Raw genomic sequence first — 23,922 nt, forward strand, 5'->3', positions numbered from 1 at the left:
ATTTATCTATGTATTATAACAAAGAGTATACAGCATTTAAATGAAGACCGACTAATTAAGCTCGGATGATCGAAGTCCGTTAATTACTCCTCTTGTCTTGGCAAAGACAACATCTTAAGGAGAGAATTGTCTTTGGTCTCTCTCAATCCATCACCTAAATTAAAAGTACAAAACAACCCTTGTAGACATTTTATTCGTTGACAGACAGATTTTGAACACACTGTATTCCTCGTTATTTGTTTATTTATAGACTGAAAGTTTAACCATGGTACCGATTCTTATTTTTGCGCTAAAGTGTGAGAATATAGCCCTCGAACGGCTTGTCCCTTTTGCCCCAATAAGGTGTCACTTTTAATATATTGTTACTTGTAAGAAAAGATTCTGGTATTTTAAATATTTTTTATAAATTTGTATTCTTACGAAAAAACATAACACAAAATTTTCATTTTAAGTAACACTAATTATAAGTTTGCATATATATAGTAATGGAAAATTAGTTTTTATCTATAAATATAAAAGAGAATGTTGGTTTGTATATTTGTATTTATAGCAGTGATAAAATCAGACACCGCTGGGGCGATGGCCGTAAAACTTGGTACATACATGTATAATTTTATGGAATAAGTTTAATATGTCATCAATATTGTGATAACTTTCAGTGCTTAGCCCTGGGACCGTCTTAAAGGTACCTTACATGTCAGGGATTGTGAAAAACTTTTTAAAAAGAATCATAGAACACTATTGACAGCTGTTTTAAATAAACCAACAAGTTAGGGTTCTATTATGTTCAATAGCATTAAAAAGCTACAACGTTTACCAATAGATTGCAGAACTATTTATTTATTTTTCCTGTTGAAAAGTATGGGTACAGCAGCTAGACCGAATAAAACCCGTAACTTCATAAAACATTGCGAATTTCATACCTACTATAAACCTTTTTGTAATGCTTTCTATTACCACTAGCCAACCTAAAGTAAATAACGAACAAAATAATAAACTTAAGCTGTATGTAGTTAGCTATGCGGTATTGACTACGAAGTGATAGTTTTCGTTAAAAAGATTAATAAAGGGTAAAATTAAAGCAAACATGCGTACTCACCTGATTCTTTTAGATTTTTATAAAAAATCAAATAAAATCATGACAGCCCATCAGATGTCAAGTTTAAATACATGCTCCTGTCAAAACAAACTTGTCTATATATTTATATATGTAACATCTAGCTATGCAAGCTTGGATTTAATCCTTAAAAGCTGTTACTGCAATGAGATAGAACGGTAGTAGATTGGTAAGGAACTTGATTATTTTGTTAAATGAAGAAAATCTCCCTTAGTTTGACTTCAGTAGTCCCATTAGTTTAATTAGCTTAGGCGATTAGGCTGTATAAGAATGTATTTAATCCCAATCCTTAAAAACTGTTACGATACGGGAAAATTATGTAAAAGGTCATGTTAGCACAACGTTAAGTCAGATTCATCCGGTTCATAATAAAACTCAAAAGTATGTCGGGAGTAGCCTACAGGCAACAGCTAGTACGATGATTACCGATAAAACTCAAAACTCAAATTGTTTTACTTTTAAAACAGAGTGACCCATTTTCTAATCGAGTTTCTCATATTTTTCCATCGATGATCAATAGGTTATTACGGCTGAAATTCTCACAAATGCGTTAAGTGATTAATTTTAACGTTGTGAAGAATAATAACTTTAACGATATCACAAATAATAGTAAATACCGCATAGCTAACTACATAGCTTAAGTTTATTATTTTGTTTGTTATTTAATAAAAAGTGCATAATTTGGATTACATTTTCTGTGACTAATCGTTTTGAAAGGGGTTCAGCCTGCTAATATGTCAATATAAAAAGTCCCAACCGGCCACTTGTCTAAAGATACAAATATCGAATATTAGGATTGGCACTGTCAACGTAAGCAATAAAACCCAATGTTATTGCCAATATTTACATTTAAAACTCAACTGTTTGGACAATGGATAGAAATAAAATGACGATTTTGTTTGAATATTTCACGCTGTAGGCCCTAATCGACAAATGATTTGATTTGGGTATGTTATGTACATTTGGTTCAATCAAACAATTATTTATAATAAAACCATTAATAACTAACGCACTAGTTGACTGTTGACGCTGTTCTATCATAAAAGTGTGTATGGAAGCTAACTAATGTATAAATAGAAACAAATCTTGATTGAAAATTAACAAAGTAGTTGATTGTTTTGGTTTGATATTGTTTTAAATTGCTAAATTATATATTTCCTGGAATCAATTGTATTATTGTTACATATTTTGTAAAAATAATGTAAAATCATTTTTTTTTCATATCATAAAATCTGAGTACCTATTTGATCAATGCCACTTATTCATGGCGTAAAAATAGTTAATGTCGTTGCCTAAACCTAATCACTGTTTTGTTGTTTGTATAAAAAGATCATAATTTGAAAAAAAAATATCCGTGTTCCATACAATATTGCTTATTTTATGGATTGCCTATTGTATACAATATTTCCTCCACACAATATTACCTATATTGCCCTATTTGTGCTAATTCCTGCTGCAGGAGTGTGTTCTAGTATACCTTGTGCAATGTATTTTTTATAGCCTATTGTTCTAAAATACCAGGGACATTAAAAATAATAAAATTTCATTATATTGACCAATCAAGATAGCTAATTATAAAATGTGGAAATAATCAAGATGTATTGTATTTTATGCCAACGAAGAGACAAACGTCGCCAACGTTAGTGTTGTTCGTGACTAGAATATGTCCAAGGACTATGTGGCCAGGTGTTAGGCAGTGAAAAATAACAAAAGTTTGTTCCTTATAAAAATTAGAGCAGGTCAAAAATGTTTGAACTAGTATACATTTATGGTATCAATGAATCAATGTGATTGTACTGCGCTAATGCCAAAAGCATTTTGGTAAAATAGTTAACGCTCTACAATTTTATTTTTACCCATGCATAAAAGTGTAGGAGGAATGATCATAAATAGTATATTTATCATACCACCCACTTACTTTCATTAACACTGATCGTCTTTTGCATTTTTGTAGAAAAATAAACCATCTAAATCCCATTGTTTGGTCAGAAACACAAGTCAAGCGGTACGAAACGCATTTAAGTGTTCTATTTATACTCTCAATGATTGTTTGACCAATTATCTCATATTCAATAGTTAACGTACTCAGTAGCCAGTAATCATGTAAGTACAGTGTAAGCTTTGCATTAATTACTGGTAATTGCTTAGTGGAATACCAGTTGGGTCAGCTCAAATCCTTAATCCTGATAAAGCAGGGCATTTGGATTTGAACAACAGATCTGGCTGGCTTTGTAGTAACAGAGCCGATATTTACTTCGGTAATAGTTTATTTATTTCAAATCAAATCAAATCAAATCATTTACATTAAAAGATAAAATAGTTACACTTTTATAAATTCATTATGTGAAACATTATACATAGTTTTTCATATGGTCTAAGTAACATTTTTTAAATAGCATGTGAAGCTAGTGCCAGGCATTTTTAAAATATAATATTCATTGCTGTGTCTAAATTGCTGAAACGCTGAATATTTATTGAAATAGCTTTGTATTATTGATATATCGTGATAAGGCAAATAATTGGTAACTTTCCCTTTTATGGCTCTTAAAATATGTATATATAGGTACCATAGTTTAATTTATGATACATTACTAGAGCCCAAAGAAAATACAGAAAACATAAGAAGAATTTATTTACCGGTTCCTTATTGTCATAATGAAATTAACTAAAAAATGTTACATATCGTTTAGTATGTTTGTTTAATTATATCTTCTACACACGTACTTTTAAAATCAACCGTTTATAATCTAGTACGTTTATTAAAATAGATTTGTAAACATAGCAACCAACTTTGTTACTTGTTGGCAATTAACTTGTTAGAAAATAAATTAAATTAGTTGAAATTTAACGACTTACTACTTACTACTTTACAAACTTTTTTCACCGTGGTATCTTCTATATATTTAAAAACACAGTTGTAAGTCTGTTTTCTCAGTCAATACTGAACCGATCTACAAGATTTATATCTCAAATTAAAGGGGATAATGCGTAGATTTGCCGAACTTCCTTCGAATTTACGTATTTTCTAAGGGCTAAGACCACACGAACTAGAGCCCATCAAAGGTCGAGTCAATACAGTTCTTATTGATGAATATAATACCATAGATAAAACATAGTCCCTTAGTAGATTTCCCATCCTTATTAAACAGCTGAAGCAAATTTTATTGTTAGTTCCATCCTGTTTTCTGTAGATGTCATGTTTTTTTTTTACAATTTGTTCCTTTTATTTTAGGGTTAGTTTCTCATTATTTGTGTCTCACTGGTTGGCTATATAGCTAGTGGACGAGTTATTTTTATGATTATATAGTTTTATTTGGTAAAACGAGGTTTTAAATTACTTAAATAACTTACTAAAGATGTTTGTAGATGTTGTAGATGTGTGTTGTTGTAGAGTGTTTATTTACTTTCCGTATTTGTTTTTACACACACCCCCTGGTTTATTAGGGTGATAAACCGGCTTATCAATTATAAAACAGATAATTGCTATGATAAAGAATCCTAATTATAAAAGGGATTCAAACATGGTTTTCTAAAAGTGTGATCCTAAGAAGAACAAACTACTGTATTCTTACTTCGGTTTATTCAATATTTTGCTTACTAAATTAATAAAGAAAAACATTACCACCCTTAGCGATGAGCTAATCGTAACTTTTTGCCACAAATTCACATGTGACGTAAAGCTAAAAATATTTACAAAACGTGCTTGGCTAAACATCATTAAATTTATGTACTCTATTTTATACAAAGAAATATTTGGTCAAGAAATAAAGATGGACGTCCGAAAAGATGAGTTTCCAAGTAAACGTTGGTGTGTGTGTGTGTGTGTGTGTGTGTGTGTAGTCAACTACTGAGTGGATATGGTCAACCAAGAGAGGTTTGAAATTTGTGAAGTGTGTGTTGTGTTGAAAGAACACATGTATTTATTTCCTCCGGATTCAAGTCACGGAAGACACTAATGGCGTTGAGAATCTCATCACTCGTTTTGCTTGCCTCTGTTTTAGTTTAGTTTTGTTTTAAACTTTTTAAAATATATATATTTTTTCTTCTATAACATGTTGACGATTGTTCAAATTACTTGAATAGGGAAACTATCTGACATTTGAGAAGTTTTCCTATCTAATTAGAGCAACTGTAGTATTTCTTTCAACTTGCACAACTGAGAAAGTTGGTTAAGTTACAACAAAGATACCACACACCATAATAAGTCATCCTATCAGTTTGAGTTGATTTGAAAGTTGGTGTATTTGATATAAAACGGTAATTTACACAGTGTATTCCTGTTTGTCGGCTGAACTCAACTAATCTATTTCGATTCAAAATGGGTGACTACTCAGTCATTGTGATGGGATTTCTAGTTTTACCGTTTGTCAAATATCTGTTTTCACCATCTTATGCCATCTAAGTTTGACTCAGATTATTCAACTAGGCATAAATCGTAAAACTACAACAGTTTACAGTGTTTATAATATAAAGTTAACAATAGAAACGAACTCATGAATGAAAGATGTTTGTATCTGATCTTCTATGGTAAATCAATGGAGCAGTCAAATAAAACAAACGAGATGTGAAAAAATAATATTTTTTTTATGACAGGTTTGGTAAAACTATTTCAGCGAGTGCATATAAATATAACTTCACCAGGCACCATTAGCCAATCTTGGATATGTGTGGAAGAGTGGGGGAAGAATGCAGGTACAGGGCCAATGGTGGGAATTTTACAAATATTTGTTTAGCTGGGAACACCACCTATTTGGCTACTCGAGCTGGATAAAGTACAAAAGAGGTAAAGGATACTGTGACCCTTACCCACCCTTTTAGAAGGCGTAGACCGCTGTAATAATGCGTAAAAGCAGTATTACCAAATACTAAGTAGGATAATACAATTATAAATATATATTTTCAGACGAAAACAGAGAGGACAAAGAAACCCTGTTTAATTGTATGCGACAACAATTTTAATTATCTTTAACAATAACAATGTTCTTCTCCTCAAATGTACCTGCAGCAATCTTGTTACCTTCTGATATTTTTGTCAGAGAAAATTACTTCACTTTATATAAAAGGTTTCTATTTTTAATTCCTTTGTTGAAAGACCTAAAAAATATGTAATGCAGGTGCAAAGTAAAGTATGTAGCGTGTATGGTAAGCCTGAACTAAGTAATATTCATTTGTAAAATACGGATGAAACTGTGCAAACATAGTATGCTTCTCGGATATAATTGTTATTGACGTGTATTTTCCGTTCACGAGTTTTTGAATGTATCCTTATTGATTTTTTTAGTTTATTTCGTTGATAGTAATATGAATACAACAACCTGATTAAAAATTTTAAAAATAACGTTACCCCTTTTCAACAGTAATAGTTCTTTTTACTTACTAATAAGGGTAAATAGTTCCCTAACCCGTTAATAAAACGACAAAAAAGTGTTGATTCTTAAAGAATGAAGTATATGAAAGAGCTATGATAAGAGTACTTAGAGATAAACTGGCCCATTTCTCCGGATGCATTTTCCAGTGAGTAAATTGTTAATAGTGCGCGATTAGTGCTCTTAAATACTTAAGTAAATGATTTAAATGTGTTACCAAAACGATGTAACTATATGTGTAGCTCTTTGAGAAATACATGCAATATTAATATCAATACAAATTAAAATGAAAAACGATTTCAAAATTATTATTTTTAGCTTAGTATTTGTAAAAGATTTGTTTCGTGTTAATATGTAATGATTGTTTATACATTTAAAGGTTTTGTTTGCTACATATATTTTTTTTAATTTATTTTGGGGGATTATTTCACTGTTATCACATATTCAAACTAAAAAAGCGCAACAGCTTTACTTTTTTAAATAAATTATAACTTTTATAGGTAAAACAGTAACGTCACGGAAATTAAAGAAAGAGACGTATACCTGAAACATATATTTACTGGCCTAAACACATTTTCACTAAAGATAAAACTTAGGTTTTCATAGACTTCATTAATTTTTTGTTGTTGTGGTTATCCATTATAATTAATTAAGATGTTACTACAGTAATAACCGTCATTTACACATGTTGAATCTATTCTATATGTGGACCTTAATTAACGTAAATGTTATAGCCAGGAAAACATTTATAAATTTTGTTACAGATTACAATATCATGATTAAGGTTTAGTGTTTTAAATACTGATTAAGTAATCGGGACCTGCAACAAGATCCCAACAGTAAAGTTCATTTTGGCATTCAACCAAACTCCCTGGTCAATAACGTTTATAACCTTTAACTAGAACGAATGTCTTGTTCAAACCCTATTGTAATATTTAGCAACAATCAATAAAATAAATTTTCTACAATACTAACTTTTATTTTAGCTTAATTTTTATAACAAAATATTGTTGGATGATTTGTTCAATCGATACATCAATCGAACTTTTGTTAGCCTACCGCTATTTCTCTCGTTGTTTCTTTTTTGTTTTGGCTGTTGCTTTGTCCAGATGTATATTTTTATTTACTTTTTGTTTTATTTTTTGCACTTCATAACCTGTTGTTGTTAATTACGCGCTATATTATTAGCTGGTTATGTATTTTGCATGTTATGTCTGCTTTTTATATTGATTCTCATTTATAGCACATATTTTAGTATACCTAATCATTTATATGTTCACGCTTGTAATACTTAAACTGATTTAACCTATTCAATGTATTTTTGAATGTAAAAATTGTTTTACCGTTGGAAGAATAGATAAATAAATAAATAAATCGATGATCGACGATAATTAAACTAGAATTCGCCTTTACTGAGTTCCATCAGGAACGTTCTATTAAAAAAATAAGCTTAGTGTGAAAATACTATTGAAATTGGAACTGTATATTTTAGTATATGTATATAGCATAGGAGTTATTGAATATTTAAGGCAACGTCAACTAATCAAATCATATATTAAGTATTTATTGGACCTTTTAATAAGGAAAAACATGCTTCATAAGCTCTTAACACAAATAAGGCTATTTTTTCACGCACACAAACAAAATAAATAGACAAGACAGTAGGCTAGTAATTAGATGATCTAAACTAGTGTGAGTGGACATTAATATAATGTGTAACTTATTTGATTTTTAATGTGTAGTTTTATTTCCTGGGTGTCTGGGTGAGACCAACAATGCAACTCAAATAAAAAACTTTGCAATAATAAAGTAATTTGAATTTACATTAGATACCACGTAAAACAATACTACCTAACGTAGTATGATAAAAAACATTATATTAGAGAATTTGTTTCAACATATTCACTGCTTAAACTAGATTTAAAATTTTCTGATCGTACTTTTGAGCGACAAATACGGAGACAGTAAATAAGAGACATCCAAAGGGACTGGAGTCGCAAACAAACGTTGACGTCTAGTTCACTAATGATTCGATACGTTTGGCTAAAGTAGTTTTATTAAGTAGACGAGACATGTTTGTTTATTGCTGGACTGTAGTTCCTCTTCTTATGTCAATATTTATTCCAAAAATGTCTCTCAATATATTTCTTTCTGTGACTATATTAAATACAATATTGCAGAATTTTAAAATGTGTCCTATTCCATGAAAAACTTTTTTTTTAATTTGTTATAATTTTAAAACGTAATAATTCTGAATACTATTATAGTTCCTGTAAATCAGCTTAAAAAAAAGAAAAAAATCTAAAACATATTACATAAAACCATTTTATCAACAGATAAACAAAACTCGTGGAAAAATTCGTATTTACTTCGTAATCATTTACCTTAAATGATTTTACTTATATAATTTAATAAATACGTTTAGGAATCTTGCTTGGAATTTGTTATTGCAAACACTTTGTCATATTCAGCATAAAGAACTTAAATAACTGTTATGACCCACGTAGAATAGGGACAATGTCAATATTGTCCTAGCTTTAGGGCCATTTGCCAGATGACAGTTTGCATTTTTCACGACGCCTGTTCCTACTAAAGATATTGTCTTCAAAAGAATTACCTCTATAACTTACTTCACTGTAAAAGCAATTCAAGTAGGATATATCGTTAAGTAAAGTAAACTAATATGTAAGAATACCTTCACCATAATAAATACATTACAATATGGATTTTGATATTTAGAATATTCAATCTAATAGAGTAAAAGGGTGAAACATTGGATAAATTCAGTATTAATAAAATGTAAAAAATAATTTATCTGTAAAAATATACTTTTCACTCTATCATAATATATTTTTTATACTAGCTTGCATTGTGTATGATTAACAGGCAGTTTTTTTGTTGTTTTTTTTCTACTGATTAAAGTGTAACATGAATGTATAAAATATTTATTTTACCATGATTCTGTTAAAATAGATAGAAAGTAAATATAACAACCTAAAATTATAGCTTACATACCATCTCAAATAATAACCATCATTTAGGTTTTGTCCAATTTCTTGTTCAAAACTTAATACAGTTCTTATAAAAATAATGTTAAAAGAATCAACAAAATTATTTATAAATGTTGAATATTTTAAACATACTCGTGAGTTGCCTTTTCGTCCCAACTGGAACTATTTGTCCTTTACCTAAAATTTAAAGTGTTAAACTTGTTAAGTTTTCACGCATGACATATAGGGCTCGTATCGTAATAGATGGTGCATGTATGTCAACTATTCTGTTTTGTTGGAAATAGGACAAAGAAATAACTTTTCACTTTTATTACGAGTCTTTAAAATTAGACTCAAGAATATAATAAATGTTTTCGTAGCAGCCTATGAAGCCAATTTTTATACGTCGTATGCATAGTTATTTTAAACATCCATAACTAATTGGAAAACCTAAAGGAATAGCCTTTTATTAATACAATCGGCATAAGGATTTATAATATTCCTTGGCAACATCACGGGTTCAGAGGATTTATAACCTACTATGATGGATCCAACTTAACTCGTTTTGATATCATCAACACAAGCATATCAGGGAGAATGGCCACATCAAAGGCTTGACTGACAGAAAAAAAAACGTAGCTTACAATTACGGTTTTTAACACTGTATGGCAGTTTAGGCATTAAACGCAAAATTAAAATCAAACTAGAGGAGGATTGATTAATTGATGTAAAATATTTTGTTTTTATTGCGAATACAGCTAGTTTTTTTTTAAACTTATTTTAACTAAAAAAAAAAACATAAACATAGGCTATAAAAAACGTCTAAAACACAAACGTCTATGGATCATATGCGTATCCAAACGATTGCGCTCTAGGGTAAGCATTTAATACAGAGTTTTATTAACACGGAAAGTAAATAAAATGCGTCAAACAACACTTCATTTACACTTATACTGTTAACTCACACTATGGCAAATATACATAAAAGATTGTATGTAGGGATTCCGATTGGACACTCCAATCAACAATTGGAGTCATCATCACTTGTCTGATGATGATTAGTGTGTTCAATCGAAATCAATCACCACTTACCATCTTTTATGTATATTTATCATAATGTGAGGCAGCAGTATAGGTGTGAATATTTGTTCAACACGTACTATGCTGACCAAGAAATTAATGTTATTATTTCGTTACAAAAACTTTAATCAAATATTTATTACATAATCATAAACGCAAATTTAGGTGTAATATTAACTTTATCCATAGTAATTGTTTTAAGATTGCCATACTTTTAGAAGACTCATACAATGTAAGGTATTTTGAAAGGTTAACATCAAACGAAGTCTTACATCCCAATATTTCTTCATTTACAAATGTTTGACTCCAAAAGGAACACTTATTCTAGTCACGGAAGCCACTGATGGCGTTGAGAATCTCATCGTTCGTTTCTTTTTCCTTCTTTTCTTAAATTTATCACACTTGGTTAAGATTTACAAGAAGTATTGTAAATGCAAATCTTTAAATCGACAATGTAATAATCTTTAGATAAATAAAATCCTTGTAAGCTCAGTTTTTGAACACGTAGTTTATGCAATTTTTATATGTTTATAATATGGACATTAATGTTAATTCTGTGGATCTAATTCTGTAACAGTACTGTACCGTATCCGCAAGAGATAAAGGATTTAAAGTAATAAACGAGATCAGAATAGAGCATTTTAAACATGTTTAAATGACAATTTGAACAATCGTTAATGACTGAGTAGCAATGATGGCTGATTTTATTTTATTTAAATAAAAGAGATACACAATAATTTTTAACTAAACCTATATTAAAACCATTGTTAAAAAAATATATAATTCATATTATGGTTAATGGTATGTGTTAATAATGCAAATTAAAGTATATTCTAGCAGTTACTTTAAAACTGCATTTCGGCTTATATCATTTTTTTAATGCGTGTCTACAATACAAAAATAATAATAGGCTGTAGAATAAAATTACGAATAAATAGTTATTGATTATATTATATTGTAAAACAATAATGAAATGAAATGAAAAAAAATCTTTGTCCTATAACTTATTCTAAAAAGACACTTCGTCTAGTAATTAATTATAAAGTTTCCACCCTTGGAATAAAATATCTACTTTCAAGGTATTAAAGTGAGATTGAGTGATTAAGCTAGGATAAACGAAGTTTGTAAAGTACCTCGCTTAGCCAAAGACGACATCTTGATTAAAGGACTTTTCTGGTCTCCTTCAGTTCATCATCTGAGTACAAAACATATTTTTATGGAAGTTAAGAAAATTTGAAATTGAGATAATAGCTTTTTAGGAAATCGTCAAATATAATATTGAAAGTATTATTTACATTGTTTATTTAGTCATACACACTGACAAGAAATGAAAGATATTTGAACAAGCCACATTTCATAATCTAATTAGCAAAGTTAGGTTGCTGCGCAAAGATTCTGTTTGAAGCCTTAACTAGATGGCGTAGCTTATGCTACTCCGTAAAAAATAAGATCATTGAACTTGAAAGGCGTGTGTACTCGGAACCAATGGTCGCTTGAATTCAATTAATAACAATTAATAACAAAGGTTTGTGTATGTAATATTCGTACTGTACAAGTTCGGACTTTATATTTGTATATTGTACATTTGTTAAAACTTGTTTTATTAACTTCTAAATATAGTAAACTCATTGGCAATTCCTTAAAAAACCAATATTTACTAATAAAATTAGTTGCCAATTAGTAGAGATAAAAATGTGCCATTTCAAATCTTGGAAATTATTTTGGTACACCACCAATATTTTTATAACTAGGTGCAACATCTCCAAGAGTATTAACTTAAATGAATCTTCTATGACTGTGGTCGATGCATTGTTATATTTTGTTTTTGATTAAGTGATATTTTTTTGAATATATTTCTAATTATAAAATTAGAACAAAATAACAAGAGTAAACAGCCATTAGGTCATATTTCTATTGGCAAGGTTCTTTGGTGTTGGCTCAAGCCACGAATAATTATGATATTGGTTTTTAATCAAGAAAAGCTGAAGCTGGTTTTTTAAAGATATAAAATACGATTCTTCGTTGGGAATGGCTTTATCTTATTACAGAACATATCTTAGTTACAGAACATTTTTTTTATTATATATACTCAATGAGTATGAAATGTAGGGCAACGCAATATGACTAAGTTTTCTTCATATGATCAGTAAAAGTGTTTCTAAAAAATCCCTTATTACCCTTAAAGTGTACGTTGTTTTAATAAAATAACACTTTAAACCCCCTTAATAAGACGTTTATTTTTTAAGAATGCTTTCAAACGAAAATAAAAAAGTTCCACACCAGTGTGTTAAAAATGTTGTTTATTTATATAATTACTTTCCTAAATTAAATGGATAGTAAATATTGAATATATACAAAAGGGTTGGAAATCAATGGACGCATGACATTTAGGTATTCATTCATTGTAGTAAATATAGTCAGGTTATTTTAATATTATTTAGTTTTGTTAGTTTTTACTGTTATGAAATTAAAATTTTGCTTGCAGAAAGTGTAGGATATTTTTGTATATACTCACATTTAATGTCATACTTTTTTCACTAAAATAAAACAGCTAAAATAATTATCCGTATGATTTTCACTAAATGCACTATTTCAGATTTTTTTCTTCAAATTATGCGTTTAGTAAAAATAAAACTGTGATTGTTTAAAACGGATGTTCAATAAAACTTATGTCGTATTCTTTTAAAACCGATGAGTAAAATAATATCTATAGTGGAATCATTTTATGAGAAAATTTGACCTAACCCCAACAAAATTGCAACACAAGCAATTTTTTTGGTAGTGATAGCTATGAGTGTCTTTAATAAACCCTCAAAAATCGCCATCAATCTTACCTTGGCAACAAGCCCAAAAATTCAAAATGGCCGCCAAGAGGGATACCAAAATATGTATTTTGGCATATATCTCGAAAACGGTTAGTTTTATCAAAAACGTTATTTTTAGCAAATATGTGGCTCTTTTAATGCCAATCAGTTTTTATATAAGCATTTTGTCTGTCAGACGTATGGTATGGCCGCAATTTGAAGAGCCGTACTTCATTAAAATCTGCCTTTTTCAAAAAAATTCAAAATTTTCATTTTTTTATGACTTAATGTTAGAAAATACAAATTGTACGTCAAAATAATTTAAAAGTTGTTTGCTATGTGGTTTCCTACTTATTTTCAGTTTTACTTGGGATTTTATGATTATGAAAATTTTTTTTGCATGATTTAAATAATCTCCCATTTTAAGGGATAAGTAAGAAGCCAGGATATGAATATGTAATAAAAAAATATATGTTATTTAAATCATACAATTTTATTCAATACTACAAAATAAAAAGATCCCTATATACAACATGTACAACATGAACATATAAACGTAGTTTTACCATAGTGTTAACATAATTTGGCCAAATGATTTAAAAGTTTAGTCAACATTTTCAAAAATACTATTCTCATCGTCTTTTTCTTTGTCCAATAAAAAACTAGAGACTGTTTTCACTATTGTTTTCTAAACAATGACCACAGGAAATAGTGCAGTTGAATCCATTTTTTTACACACACATCTCATTGAATTACAAGGAGTCTTGCAATTGCATCTAATCATTTTTAACAATGTCTCTGGTGCTGCTGGCAAATCCATCGTTTGAGGCACTTACATGTTGTCCTGCAAAGTCCATCCCCAGTAGTTATCATACTATCTTCTGCCCTTTTCCATATTTAAATTTGTAAATAGGCACGCAGACTGTGAAACTTTACTGCTGACTCTGTTGAAGGAAGTGGCTGAGGCTTTACAAAGCTTTTAGCTTTTTTTAATTTTGACAAAAAACTTTTGTATCTACATGTGTTCATTGATTCGTTCTTATTCCCATTGAACAGACTAACCATTAGTTTCAGACCGATTTCTTCAACTTGATCTGGACTCAGATTTTGTGAGCTGAAAGATGACAGCAGACCCTGAAAATACTCGTCTTCTAATGTTCTGTCGAATACAGATAGTTTTCCGATGTGAAAAATCCTCGAAGTAGTGTCGCACCCTGTATTGGCGTGCAGAGCTAATAGAGATTTAGCTAAATCTTTTCCAAGTGAGGATCTAATTTTTTTTTAATGTTATAAACATGATCTGAAAGTCGTTTGTCACTTCTGAATAGCAAGTTGTAATTTGTTGTAATATTACACCAATAGATAAGTAAAATAAGAAGCTGTCAGCGACTCTGTAGCACTAAAGGAAAGAAAGTGACTGTAAAAACTAAAAATAAGTAGGAAACCACATGGCAAACAACTTTTAAATTATTTTGAGGTACAATTTGTATTTTCTAACATTAAGTCATCAAAAAATGAAAATTCTGAATTTTTGTGAAAAAGGCAGATTATAATGAAGTACGGCTCTTGAAATTGCGGTCATACCATACGTCTGACAGACAAAATGCACGTATAAAAACTGATCGGCATGAAAAGAGCTACATATTTGCTAAATTAACGTTTTTGATCAAACTAACCGTTCTCGAGATATATGCCAAAATATATAATTTGGCAGCCATCTTGGTGGCCATTTTGAATTTTAGGGCATGTTGCCAAGGTACGATTCATGGCGATTTTTGAGGGCTTATTAAGGGCACTCTTAGCTATCATTTAAAAAAAAAATTGCTCGTGTTGCAATTTTGTTGGGGTTCAACACAAAGACACCCCTAAGACACCCCTTATAAGGCAATAATGTCAATAAAGTTTGCAAATAAATGTTTTTATTTAATAAAGTTTATACTTTTAATCCAGGGTGCTGATTCAAGTTATTTTTCTATCAACTCATCAGGTCACAAACACAGTTAAATCCTTTCTCTAACAACCTAGTTAAAATGTATATTCCTTTTTGTTTCAGATATTCTGAAAATTTAAGAAAATCTTCGATACCAGTAAGTATATTTCGCATAGAACCTTTATACATTTATGTTCATGTACGTTTACCTTCACATGTTTATGTTTTAGGCACACATAACTTTTAGCACACGTAAGACTTGGCACACACTATTGCTTGGTAACTTAAATGGGGATCTATGTAAGGTATTGATGAAATACATACAGCAAAAACGACATCCTGATTTAATTTCTATACCGTACTCGTTTAGTTAGGTTAAGTAAGAGTGAAATCTGTATTTAACATTTAGGATAATTTTGATTTCATGAATGATTTTTATTGTCTTCTAGCTTTCTTCCTCCTTCCGATTACTTAATGTATCCGTTCAGCTCTTTCTGTCTAGACCCACTTCAACCTAGTAGGTCATGGAACTATAACATAACATAGCTAGAACCATTAGTAATTGGTGGGATTTGAACCCGACAACTCAGGAACCGAATCAATGTTCACTAATTCTTAACCAGCCACCTGCTCGTTAGTCTTTCTAATGATAAGACAACTAGTATAGTAAAGACAAATTGAGTTACTTGAGCATAAACTGCAGATTGAGCTACGTATTGCACGTTTTATACTATCAAACTATTTCGTTCATGAAGTAATATTGCATTTCTTGGACAATACACATTTTTTCAATCTGAAAAAGTGGTAATTTAATAAATATGCATTGCTGAAATAGCGGAGGTTTTATAAAAGTGAAAATTAACATTCATCGCGAATGTCAATGTCATTAAACAGTTCGCATTGAAATTACCGTCAGGTAGCGGATTAAAATGGTACTGACGCTGCGAGAATACTCAATCTAATTTCAAAATAACAATCATAATTTGAATAATTCCTTTTATAATACCTTCCTCTAACCCTCCCTGATTATTAATAAATTTGAATATTACATTTAATTTGAAAAAATGTAATAAAAAAATGAAATAAAAATGTAACAAGTCTAATAATTTTTTTATTTAAAAAAATGATATAAAAATTAAATATTCCATTTATATTTGAAAACATGAACAGCATGCCGATCTTAAAAATTTGAAAATAACCGATGGATTACATTTTGGGATTTAACTTCTAAAAATGTCATTAATTATTACAGTTCTATTTAAAGTCTGCATTTTTATTTTTTTTACAAAACTATAATGTTACTTTAAGTAAACGTATAAGGTATGTTGTCTTTTGGTCATTAATTGAAGTGGTTGGATTTTTAGGGTTGCAGTAAAACATTCAAAGTTGAAAGTAGACAACGCAGGATTCATGAGGTGCATTTGAGTCTCTGAAACTTTTAGCGATTCTTGTTTTGTCAAACTTAAAATCCTTGAGAGAATCTTAATAGTGAAACGTTTATGGAATATAAAATGTTTTAACTTATAACTTATTCGTATTGTACAACGTAAACAAATATTGCAGTAAATTATGATATCGATTGCCATAAAATATTGGTAATTGAAACACTGACATTCTTAGGCAAAATTACAGTCCTATTGTTTGTTACAAAATCCTCATCAAAATAATCAAAATTAACTAAAACAATTGCAAAGTAGCAAAAAAACTAGCAAAATAATCAACGTCAACTAAATTTGGGCAATAAGTCACATAAATAATCTCATTTTATTACAATTAAATATCATAATAGAAATTTATGTGGTATTCCCAGATTCAAGAACAAATAATGCATTATGTTGTTTACCTTTTGATTGCCAGGTTGTTGTTGAATTTATAATTTAGTGGTGAAATGACTTATTTATAATTGATTTTCTTTTATAATAATAAGGAGTAGAATGACTCAACAGTAAACAACATAATAGAAACGTAATATTACACATTACTATTATATAACGCATATAACTCAATATTATAAGCATCGTCACGCCTCAATCTCTATAAATGCCTCCAAGCACAGATAATATAACCCCTAGGGGTAATATTATCTGTGCTCTAAGACATTTATGAGCATCGGAAATTCAGGTTCCCGGATAATATAGTTTGAAAAATAGTTATAACCATATAACTTGGAAACATTCAAATTAAAATTATATTGTAAAAGGAACGTTCAAGTTGAGACGCCCCCTGTCTGGAAGACTAATTATAGGTGGTAGGTGTCAAAAATATTCGCTTTGCTTTTACCCAACACAATTTGCCCAAACACATAGGTGATTGGAAATTACTGATCTTTTTACTTTGGACAGTTTCTAACATATTGTTTACTCTCACATGAAACCTTTAAAGGTTAACAGTGTAACAAAAACCTCAATTGAAATTATCATTTAACCCTTTACATACAATCAGTTTGCATTTAACCACGCTAAATAAGCGTGATAGGTAAGATATATTTTGCATTTTATGATAAGTAATATTTTAATAGTAACACCACTTTGAATATTATTGATTCCCCAGCTCTCTTATACTGGTCTTATCCATACATGGGGCAAATTATAGGGAATTGTATGTTCAAATTTGCAAGATAGCGCCTCATCACTTCAAATACATTTGAAAGTCAATTATATCTTCACAGAAACTTAAATTTAGATTGCATCAAATTATAAAATACGTTTAATAAAAGTGACAAGTGTTAAAAATACTAGCACTTTACAAAAATTACTTATCATGATGGAATCGCCCCATATACATTATCACCCCTAACACCCTGTCAAGACGCCTGCGCCACGATGGGAGCGCCTCAGTTTGACTTTGGCGGTCTTTGAACGCACATCATGACGGACCGAGGTGACGCGTCGTAGTTATCAATGTGCGAATAACTAGTGAATTTACTCATGGTGGACCCGCTGAAAGTACTTTGGGTGTTGACTAACAGCACCTATCTAGGTAGGGTTTGTCATACAACATTTTTTATTACAACATTGTGATGAGTTTAAATTTGTTTATCACTTTATGTACATATGTCAGAACTCATAAATTCTTTATTCCAAAATTACAAAATAATACATGGCATTGGAAAATACATTACAATGACTAAGTTTACTGATTATGTGAAATGAGTAAAATATTTTTGTACCATACTTATTCATGGTTTTAGCATTTAACATTTAGCCAACTAAATTTTTTTAGCTTGTATGATTACCGTTAAGAAGTAGTATGAATAGTATGTTTGATTAATGTATGGTTTTAAAATGTAGGTTTCGTTGGCATATAAATTGAATAAGTTGGCATTTTCGAATACTTTTCACGCTAAAGAATACTTTTCATTACAAAGCAAACCACGTTCATGGGAACCATTTACCTATGACAACGTAGAATACTACTTAATTAATGCATCTCATTGCATTTAGTTTTGACAAATAATTAATGGAAGTAATATTTTGCACGTTCAGTGTTTGAGATAATCAGTAAAGTATTTTATGTTAACTTATAAATTGTTGCAAAATTATTACATCGACAATCGCAAATAATGTATTTGTGAGAATATATCTGCAAATACTGATCTTGTTTTTCGACTTTCGAGGTCTTTGATAAAAAATATTGAAAACATACAGTGTAATAGAACTTTAACAGTAAATCTTTTTGTTAGTTTAAATGAGTTTAGGTTAATTTTGTTAAGAAAAATAGAAAACTGATTGTATTATATAGTACTTCTGGTTAAACTAACATTGATATGTAAATAAGGACTATTAACTTTATCCTTTTCGCCATTATTATTTAGATTTTAAAAGTAAAATGAAATTTTCACCGCATGATTTATTTTCAAACACAACTTTAAACGGATACTAATTGAGTTTAACTAGTTTCGTAAACTCTAATTGTATTCGAATCAGTTAAATTGCTTAGGGTCAAACTCTAAAACAATTGCTCGGATGGCATTTATTCTTACTAAGTATTACATGAAAATAGATATAGCTTATACTTAATTTTTTTACTTCTAACTTCTTTGATTATTTTTCAATTTACTAAAGTTTGCCTTTGTAAAACAGTTTGCTGCAATGTTTCTCTTCATCTTAATGTTTAAAAACAACTGAATAAATAAGTTAACCATACGATTATTTTAAAAGATAAAGGAATTAATAGAGAATACAAACAAATATATTTTATTAGGTTACACATTACAAATATTGGACACTAATGGTGTTGCACTGACTATATTAAGTTTAGGTATAATATGCATTTCTGTGTCTACTAATATAATTTTATAAAAGTAAATTTATTTCATGAACCTTTATTTTGTCCCAATCACTCCGATAAAAATGTAAAGTAAACTAACACGTAATATTATCTAAAAAAAAAAAAAAATTAATTTAATAGTTTGCAATTTTAAGTTACCAAATATATATTTTATACATATAAACCTATCTATTTAATTAATATAAATTCCTGAATTGGTAATGTTTAAGTAAAATGTCGACCTCAAGAAATCGATTTTGTTACAAAAATCTACTATGACGTCGCGACATAGTTTCACTATTTTTGGCAGACGGTTTTTGGCAGAAAGATTTTTCTCTAGTCTTCTGTCATTTTCAAAAAAAAATCTTATCATGTACTTAATAAGGTCAATTATGTAATATTCATTATCAATAAAAATATGTAAAAGAGTTTTAAATTTCACAGAAAAATCACACCATATAACATATTTATCATTTAATAAGTGGTTGAGCTAAAACTGATCCGAAAACCATACTTTCTACATTATTTAGAACACATTTGTCCTTTGTAATCTGTGTCAAAAACTAAGACGAGAAGATGTAAAAACATAAGCATAAATGGTCAGTTTAGGTCGAAGAGCCTCCTTCGATAGTAGCAAACTAAATTTATATTCAGAACCATGTCTTTCATCATATTACATACTACGAAAGAGAACAGGATTACAGCAATCTTATTGTTGGAGTTTTTAATCTATTCTCTATTATACTGAAATAGGGCCGAAATCCTCCCTTCTTTAGTACAAAGCTGCATTCTACTTAAGTACAAAAGCCGTCTCTAACACCCCTTTAATTGAATTGTCGTCATCTAGGATTTGAAAGTATTAGTCTTTGTTGGGTATTGTTCCTGGATACTTACTTCCTCACAGTTCTACTACATTGATTAAGTCAGACTTCAATTTTAGTAGATGTTATTCATACTAAGTTAATATATTAACAACGTCAAAAATTAAAATAAAATTAATATAACCGCATCGATTATAGAAAGTATATAGGAAGTATATAAGAAGTATATAGATATAGAAGTAGGCTTAACATCAAGTTTTACAAATTATATATATAATATATTTATAAAATATAAATATTTAAAATTATTTATTATAGCGAGGAATCACTTGCAAAATACAATTCCTTTTAGGTGAGATTTTATCTTGTACTATACAAATGATTTGATGAAGGTTTATTCAGGGCTGCTATGCTGTAATAGTAGCAGTATTTAGACCTGGCCTTCGATAGAAGTCCCAGAACTCCATACTTAAATTAGGACTTAAATGTCTCATTTGCACAGTTTATTGCAACATATTGTCATTTTACCTCCTATTTTGATACAAAAAGAATTTTAAAAAATAGGAGAAAGTAAAAGATGAGCAGCAACTTTGGATCGTTATTGACCACTACTTATGAGACTATATAGTCAGTATAAATAAAGAGAGGTGTAAATATATGAAAAGATTTAGATTTTTATACAAAACGAGCTGTTGGCCCGTCCTACATACGGGAATACAGTAGTCCATTAAAACTGTAGCGTGTGTATTACTAATTCAAGTATAGTTTAAGCAGTTCACAATTTATAGTAAAGAAAAAGCTTCCAAGATAAATTAAAACATGTTTTCATTGTTATATCCCCAACCTTTACTCAAAAAGTCGATTAGTAAAATAATTTGCATAAGCTTTCTTTTGAAGATTCGTGAGCTTCTATTCGTATACAACAATTGTTATAGAATCTTACTTATTTCCTGTAATCAATGACAAAATCACAGAGTAAATAAACTAACCTCATAGTTCTATAGAATTTTTTTTGTATTCAACCAGCTGTTAGTTATAACAAATTATACTGCACTAAAACAAACTAAATATTTTAAAGACTGCTCAAAAATAAGTTACAACATCTAGTATTTTACAATGTATCTTTAAATAAACTCTCATCCTTCTTACCGAATAAATGAACGTATCGATGATATTAGCATTACACATAGTATAAATAAGTCAATTCTACGTATGTGATTTCATTTTCATCAAAATGCTGAATTTGTGTCGAAAACGCTGAATGTTTACAGCTGTTACGTTAAGCAAATGGTATTATACAAAAAGCTAGAGTAGAATTTTAACGTCGGCTGCTAGACTTTTTAAAATTTTAAACTAATTTTTTTTTACTGAAACCCAAAACTAAAGTTATGGCTTCAACATTCCCTAGTTCTCAAAATCATCTTTCTTGCAACACAAAAATCATGAAAATCCGTCAAGTGGTTGATTTAGAATCGTTAAATAAAAAAACCCTGTCACGTTTTAATATTATAGATGGATACACTATTGTGGAGTAACAAAAAATCTGAACGCACAATACATATTTGTCAATGTTATATAATTAACACGTAAAACTTTTACGTTAATGGGAATTTCACATTATTTTTGTGTCAAAGCCGTTAGCCTAACGATTTCTCTGGAGAAATAATGTCCAAACCAATATGCTGTTACTAGCCTACGTAGGCCTTTTGTTGGATAGCATCATTAATTTGTAGTCCAAAGTCAAATGACATCTGGGTTGTAATCGAAAGGTCCAGAAAACTTAAGAATCATGAAATTATTTAAGTTGGGCTCTTGGAAATAAAAGACAGTTTAGTGGCTCACAGTCAACCAAATTATTTTTTTTTATATAACTCATCAGTACGCCAGTATATAGATTTAAATATTTTTATTGCGAATCTATAAAATGAACTTCGTCCTAATACTTTAACCACCGGCATTTCAATAAAATAACATTATCTAAAATATCTATGTTGGTTTCAGTTTACCACAGCTTAAATGACAGACTGTGGCTACGAAAAACTCAATGTTCAAGGGTTTTATTCCACAGCCAATGTTTTATAGCAAACAGCGAAAGGGTGGTATTGGAATTGTAATCAATTTGGAAAAGTTTGCGCTTCTGAAGTTGAACGAGAACACTGTATCCATTTTCTACTTCTGATTAATCTGCTTTATTTTTACCCCAAAAATACGTAAGTTTAGATTAGTTTAATAATATTTTGACATTCCGGCTTCAGTTGAACGTTGTTAGTTTAATGAATGCACAGTCTCACGTAAAACACTACTTAGTTTGTTCTGTAAGCCCTTTCTAAGAACAAATGACTTTATGTACTATAGGGATTTTGTACAATAATGGTAAATCTAAGGTACATATGCAGGTGAATAAGTAGAAACTAATATCACTGTATTGGCTTATCAGAACAATTACAATTACTAGAAATAATGACAACTGCATGAGACACAGTTTACAATATACACTTGTTAAGTAAAAGACAAAAAATTTCGTCAGTATGCTGTATAGTTCTCTTGGGTAGATCTATAAAGGAGAGATAGTATCTTTCTATAAGTAGTACTTATATATACGAAATAAGACAGCTTCCAGCTAACTCACAAGTAACCTCTAAAAGCTGAGAGGACTGTAATATACTTTCAATAAGCCGTCGAATCGCTTCAATACATCTTTCCAAGCACTTTGTTTAGGCTTGGGAGTTGCAGATTTATTGCTCTATCACACTCTCGCTAAATCTCTCAGAAAGTAAATTTATATCCCGCATTTTCGTTGCGTCATTGAAAGATGAACATGTATAAAGCCAAGTTTTGCACTGGAAGTAATCTTCCGTGTTTTAGGAGAAGTTAAATACTGTTTAAGTGTAAACAACTCGGCATTATGAATTAATAAGAGGGGTGTTTATATCCTTAGCGTTTTGGACGTAGGCACAATAAGGTTAGATTCACAGCATATCCACAACCGTTTGAGAGGATTGGACCATTTTCTCTCAAAAGAGTGTCAAATTAAATGTTTTTTCTAAAGTAGAATAAAAGAGTAAACATTAATCAAATGCCATTTCTCCACGGCCTAGAAAAATATCTAAATTGGACAAGCTGAAATACAGTAGGAATCCGCTATTTTAGTATTTCAGCACTAAAACATTATAAGTAATGGATTATCGGGTTTGGTGAAACGGAGCTCAAAAATGCAATTACTGAGAAACGGAATGCTGAATGCTTCTTTGGCTGCCTTCTCTTACCATCTAGGTGTGCATTTCTTCGCCACAAATATTCTAAACTTTACTTCGAATATTTAAATTAAATATTAAAAAGTAAACGTGTATATTTATCATAAGGTAGACTTCCTTATAATGGCGTAAACATCTAAATCTGGCGTTACACCGATTATTGTGTATGACCGATAAATAGGAAGTACACAACACTCATTAAGGTAAAAACTACAACTAATCAAAATAGGCTCTTCAGACCAATAGTACGTATTTGTGTACTAGAATATTGCTTCTGTAATTCTCAATGTT

The 23,922-nt window shown here is 29.8% G+C and overlaps 1 protein-coding gene across 1 annotated transcript in view; it reads left to right on the top strand.

The window, feature by feature from the left end:
- Window positions 1–18,164: 18,164 nt before the first annotated feature.
- LOC129000377 (putative neural-cadherin 2) overlaps window positions 18,165–23,922 on the top strand; it is a 49,752-nt gene continuing 43,994 nt past the window's right edge. The window contains exon 1 of the mRNA XM_054427341.1: window positions 18,165–18,266. Coding sequence (XP_054283316.1) covers window positions 18,215–18,266 — 52 coding nt within the window. The 5' untranslated portion in view covers window positions 18,165–18,214. The remainder of the gene's footprint in view (window positions 18,267–23,922) is intronic.

This window comes from Macrosteles quadrilineatus, unplaced genomic scaffold, assembly GCF_028750875.1.
Source record: "Macrosteles quadrilineatus isolate MER2022 unplaced genomic scaffold, UCM_ALF_1.0 Scaffold_8__2_contigs__length_117827958, whole genome shotgun sequence".
In the NCBI taxonomy this organism is placed as follows: domain Eukaryota; kingdom Metazoa; phylum Arthropoda; class Insecta; order Hemiptera; family Cicadellidae; genus Macrosteles; species Macrosteles quadrilineatus.